Source organism: Asparagus officinalis, chromosome 1 (genome assembly GCF_001876935.1).
Source record: "Asparagus officinalis chromosome 1, Aspof.V1, whole genome shotgun sequence".
NCBI classification, from domain to species: Eukaryota; Viridiplantae; Streptophyta; class Magnoliopsida; order Asparagales; family Asparagaceae; genus Asparagus; species Asparagus officinalis.
Window position 1 is genome coordinate 84,767,663 of NC_033794.1, and position 5,721 is coordinate 84,773,383.

Below are 5,721 nucleotides of genomic sequence, written 5' to 3' on the forward strand. Positions count from 1 at the left end.
CATCAAAAGAAACTTCAAGGTAAAAACAAAAAAACTCAAGAATATGCTGAAAAGTACAAAAGGAACAAAAGCAAGAAGCCTAAACTCAGTAAAGCTGTCTTAAGTGACGACCATAAAATATATTACAAATAGAGCTTAAGAGAGTAGAAAAAATCACAAAGATTACATCTCTATCATCAGAATATAACAAAGACTATTAATATCTAGGACAATGTTAAACAAATATTTCCCAAAAAATAACACAAATAGATATCATTTTCGTTTGATCTAGATTTAATACCTAGTCCGAGAGCTTCTCTGGCCTTCAGCGGCATTTTCAGTAGCATGTGGTGGTAGAACTACAGAAAAAAAAATAACAAAAATTAAGTAAAGAAGCAAATAATAATAATAATAATAAATAAATAAATCTTAAATGAATTTATGTAAGAAATAAAACGTACTACTTCCAGTATTGGGCTCAACTGTAGCAAAAAAACCTCTCTTTGCACCAACACAGGTTTTTGCTGGGTATTCATCATCTCCAGGTGGGCCCAGCCTAAGCTCAAGCTTCTTCTCATCCATTTTCTCTTTTGCTTGAATCAATGGCGGTCACAAGAAACAGGGCAAAGGGGAAGGCCTTTTACAATGGGTTTCAGCGCTCAACCTCAGCAAAAGAATCAGACCCAAGTGAGGAAAAGGGCTAATTTGAAATGGGTTTGCTTCAAATTGTTTTGATTGCCATTTTAACTTATTTTTGCTGCAGAGATTTATGATAAAAAATGGAACTGGGAACAGGGGAGGAAGAGGAGATTCCAGCGGTTGGAAAAGGGAAAACAGAGCATCCACTCACGCAAAATATTACTGTAGTGGACAGGTTCAGGCTTGCACTGTTTTCAAAGCAAATGAGAGAGATTTGTTTTGGGTTCAGTGCTCTGCTCTCTCTCTCTCTCTCTCTCTGCATCTGTTGCTCTGTTTTTATACGGAGGACGAGAAAAAGAAAAAGAAATTTGAGAAGGAAAGGTTTGTTTACGTGTATACCCTTTTATGTGTTTTTATCTTTTTGTGCTGTTGTGTTTTGCATTGTAAAGTACTCTAAACTTAATTAATAAGTTTGACAATTTAGGTTTGTTATATGTGCTCTTAACTGCACAGATAGAAAGAAAAAATAATATGACTTAGACTTGTAAATCTAAGGACTGTAAAATTGATGATTTTTTAACGTAAAGAAAATTGGATTTTTGATAGATATCTAGAAACCTTAGAGGGACTTATAATTAGCAGACAAAACTGTACCACAATCCAATTTTAAAAAATAAAATTGCTACATATATAAGGAAACACTTAACAGACAAAACCCTACCACAATCCAATTTTTAAAAAAATAAAAATGCTACATATATAAGCTAAATGTGCCAAAATCTATAGAGGAATTCTTAAATAAGCTCTTCTTTGCAAACATGGGACACATCTTTTATTCTAGGATTTTCATGTGACGACACGCGTCTAGCTCAAAAAGATCTTGCTCTTGTAAGCACTAACCACTAATATAGGAATTGATTTGTGTAATCTTAATTGCCCATTAAATGAGGGCAATTTAGTCCTTTTACCTGACTTTAAAGTGTCCTTAATCGGCAGCAGACAGAGAGATAAGGACTAAAAGGATAAGATAAAGGCTAATCCAACTTTATGTACTTAAAGTGATGCTAATTAACCCCTTCACACTTTTTATATGTTCTTATTCTTTGGAAAGGGGAAAGGATGGATGACAGAGGTTCCTGTGGAATGCTAATTGTATGTTGAGAATTATGTAATAATAATATAATATGGAGATATATTTATTTATAGATAGAGAACTTAGCGCAGACAAGATCATGAAATGTGCATGCCTAGTAGAGAATAGATCGTGCAAATCTTCTCTAATTCTCTTTTTCTCTCTTTGTCGCCTCTTTGTCGATCTTGGAAGAATATCAAGAAGGGAGTTTTTGATTGGTAAAATATCCTTGATGGGCTCACTAATGTTTTGTGCGGAGCTCATAAGCAAATAAACATAAGAAAATATATTTATAAACTATTATATATATGTGCGTGTGTTAGCTTTCAATAATCTTGAAAATAACGTTAAGTTGTATTTAACCGATGTAAATCATTTTCTTCAGCTTTACAGAAGAAAACCATATCATTGGGGGAAAATACAGAAGAAAACCATATCATTGGGGGAAAACATATCTTCATCGTTGAACAAAAATCTAATTTACTTTTACGGCAAGTAGCATTTGTGAGAGAGAGAACTAAATATCCAAACATTAACCCATTAAAATAATTAAATTAGGACTAAAAGAATGAATAGGTTATGTTAGTAATTACTTAGAGCTCCAGTTCTTTTTTATCCCCTGATTATTACACTTGTCCTATGTACCCCGCAAACTTTTTTCGATCTCAATCCTGTGAGCTATGATTTCTTTTTTGCATTAAAAAAACAGTTAATTTCCTCTTATTTTTTAACCCTTGAACTATTGCTTTCGTGATATAAATCCTTTCAAAATACTTGTAAGATGATAAACTAGAAGGGGTAAATAGGTGTTGAAAGTAGTAATAGTTTAGAAGGTAAGGTGGGACAAAAAATAATGTCGAGAATAAACATGGACGAAATTAATGGTTCAAGGAGAAATAGTTCATGGAGTGTTGTCAATGTTAGTTATCAAACATGAGGTTTACCTGTAGATTATGGAGGTGTTAGGATCATCAAGCTTCCTCAGATGGCTGGTTCCTATGCCATATGTTTTATCCTGCACATGAAGAACTAGTGAGTGGCCGAAGTTGGGATCTCTGCTGGTTCCTCTGAGGATTAAGTCAGTACTTGAGCTTGAGTGGAGAAATAAGAGATAAGTAAAGAAAGTTATTCAGAATTGCTTAGAAGACTCTGACTTTACCCTAGACACTTACCTTTTACAGTAGGTCAGAAAGGCAGATTAGTAACTTTGGCCGAGTCGAGCTGGTGGCTTAGTCATCATCTACTTTACAGGTGCCAGCCGGTGAAGGGGTGAGTCATCTAGGCATTTAATGTGAGGGGGATAGGAGGTGCATAGTGCTGACGAGGTCCGATGAGTCATAAACACTATTGGGGTTAGAGCAATGATGATTCTGACTACGCATTTAAGGTGATGACAATCGACTATTAGCATACCGCCGCCCCACTCGTCTCGTTAGAGACCGACAATCACCACCTTTTTAGTCGGCCTCACAAGTTATCGGCCTGGAAGGGTCGAATGGCAATAAAGAGTGGAGTCGATCAGAGCGATAGGCCATGTGAGGATGCTTTTTATCTCAATCTTGTGGATAGGTTGACAAATACTGCCTTTTCTTTCGGCTTCATAAGTTGTCAGCATGTTGGGTCGACCGCTGGTGCATCTCATTGGAGCAATCCATTGCTTGTTTGTGTGATACCCCAAGTACAACGTTGTCTTTTGACGGACATGTCTTCTTTTGGGGAAGAAGAACTTTGTTCACATTCTTAGGACGATTCGTTGTCCCCTTTGAATGATCCAAGGTCACATCAGGAGTCGAACATTTATAACCACCCCCTTGCGAGCGTGAGGTCTTAACGGGCTCTTGAGTTCCAATATGAGCCCCCAGGCGATGAATGTCAGGAGTCCTCTTGTGCACGGCGTACGAACACGTACAATAAAGTGCACCGGTTTGTTTGGAGGTGGTAGGACACCTTTGAGAGGGCCTTGACTTGAAGAGAGTGTTTGTACGACCCCCAACCTGAGGAACTACTCGGGTTTTATTCACCGGAGTGTAGGCGTCGAAAATCGCCTATAGGTCTCCACGAAAAGCTCGAAGCTAGAAGGAGATGATGAACGTCACTATCCAAGTCACAGAAGTTTGATCAACATCGACAAACGCATGAAGTGAGTCAACGAACTATGTGAAGCAATCGAGTTTCAGAATAACGAGGATACGAGCTGATCGGGGGGGAGGGGGCGTGTCGCTTATGAAAGGCGGAGTACCCCTCGTGTCCTATTTATTCCACATATGATTCAATCATGGGAGCCTGTAGATCTCCTCATCAGCGTTCCAACGCATCTTTAATTGCGTGATTCCGAGTTCGGATGAAGAAAATACGGCGGAAACGAACAAGACATGTCAAACCAAACCCCGGACCAAACCAAGAACACGCCAAGATATCCTCGGCGTTGGCCGAGACACTCAAGAGTGTCTCGCGCCAAGCGAGACACCCAGAAGTGTCTGCAAAGACACTATGAAGTGTCTGCAATACCTAGAAGTGTCTGCAATCCATCGGAAGTGTCTGTAATACATCAGAAGTGCTGCAAGACTCTCAGAAGTGTCTGCCAAGACGCCTCAGAAGGTTCTGCAATACATCAGAAGTGTCTGCAATACATTAAAGTGCTGCAATACATCAGAAGTGTCTGTAAGACACTCAGAAGTGTCTGTAAGACACTCAGAAGTGTCTGCAATGCCTAGAACGCGGATTTTGGCTGTTTTGTGCAGTTTTTTGATGTTAACCGACTGGATTCACTAGAGCCTATAAATACAGTCCCAGAGCCTTTATTTTTTTAGATCTGAAATTCTCAAGCGTTGGCGAAGCTCTGCCAGACTGAAGACTAAAGGTGCGCGAATTTCAGAAGAGAGGAGGAGATTGATCGAATTCTTCAGCTCAGGAAGGAGGAGTTCGACAGATCTGCAGTTCCTCGTGTCCGTTCCTTAAGATTACCCCGTTGTGGTAATCTTAAAAAGAGCAATTATCTCGTTGTTGCCGAGATAAGCACTTCTGCTTCTTTATTCCTTCGCGAATTGACGAAGTTTCGGATCTGATCTGATCGTCAGGTGGTCCACGGATATTGACGTCCCCGTCACAGGCTAAAAACCCACGCGAGCAAGAGACGATAAACGGATCTTGTATTATTTTCGAGAGAGTTGTAATTCTTTTCTTTTTATTTATTTTGTTGTTTGAATTCTTTGTAAATAGCTAAGTTAATGAAATCAACAATGAAAGCAACTTTTAGCGGAAACACGGAGCTTTGCCTCGATCTTCGTGTAGAGGACCCAGATGATCTTTTATCAGAATCTTAAATTTGGACAGATCCACGCTGCTGTAGGGTTTCGCCGGAGGTACGGGAGGAAGACGAGTGGGCTTGGAGGCTGATGGAGGCTTGGAAATGCCCGTAGAGATGGAATCAGGCGCGAGACACGAGTCGTGTCTCGCCCTAAGCGGAAGCATTTTAGCTATTTTCGATGATGTTTTCAACTTCGGTACCCAGACTCATTTGGATTTCAGTGATTCTTTGACCACCTTTTTCCTCTTCATGCATTGTGTCTTTCGCAAAAAGGCATGCCCGTGTGTGGCACGTGCGCATTGCTTTTGGATGCGCTCCTTCAAGGTTGAATGATTCCTTTTGACAAGGATCTATTCTTCCGTTGACGGCTTGCATAATATGTCAGCAACTTGCCGTTGAGCCGGCTGGATTGAATGACGCTTCCTAGACTCCAAGTGCCGATGAGCTTAGCATTGGCGTCGCCTCTAACGAGTCCTCTTCGTCAGAGTTAGCATACCTTGATTGGATAACTCCTTGATTGGAGAGGAGTTGTGGTGAGCATAGTCATTTGTAGCCTTCATCGACGAATACACCTCCTTCAAAGACGGGATCTTTCTGCACTTGCAGGGAGAGAAGGATTTTGATAAAGACAAGGAGAAATATTCCTCAAATTTAGCTTTGTCGA

General features: G+C 39.8%; 1 protein-coding gene across 1 annotated transcript in view; it reads right to left on the reverse strand.

Moving 5' to 3' along the window:
* The window catches only part of LOC109826932 (auxin-responsive protein IAA18-like), a 2,975-nt gene extending 2,025 nt beyond the window's left edge, over nt 1-950 (reverse strand). The window contains exons 1-2 of the mRNA XM_020393947.1: nt 441-950; nt 281-338 (exon numbers count right to left, since the gene is read on the reverse strand). Of these exons, the coding sequence (XP_020249536.1) occupies nt 281-338; nt 441-561 (179 nt within the window). The 5' untranslated portion in view covers nt 562-950. The remainder of the gene's footprint in view (nt 1-280; nt 339-440) is intronic.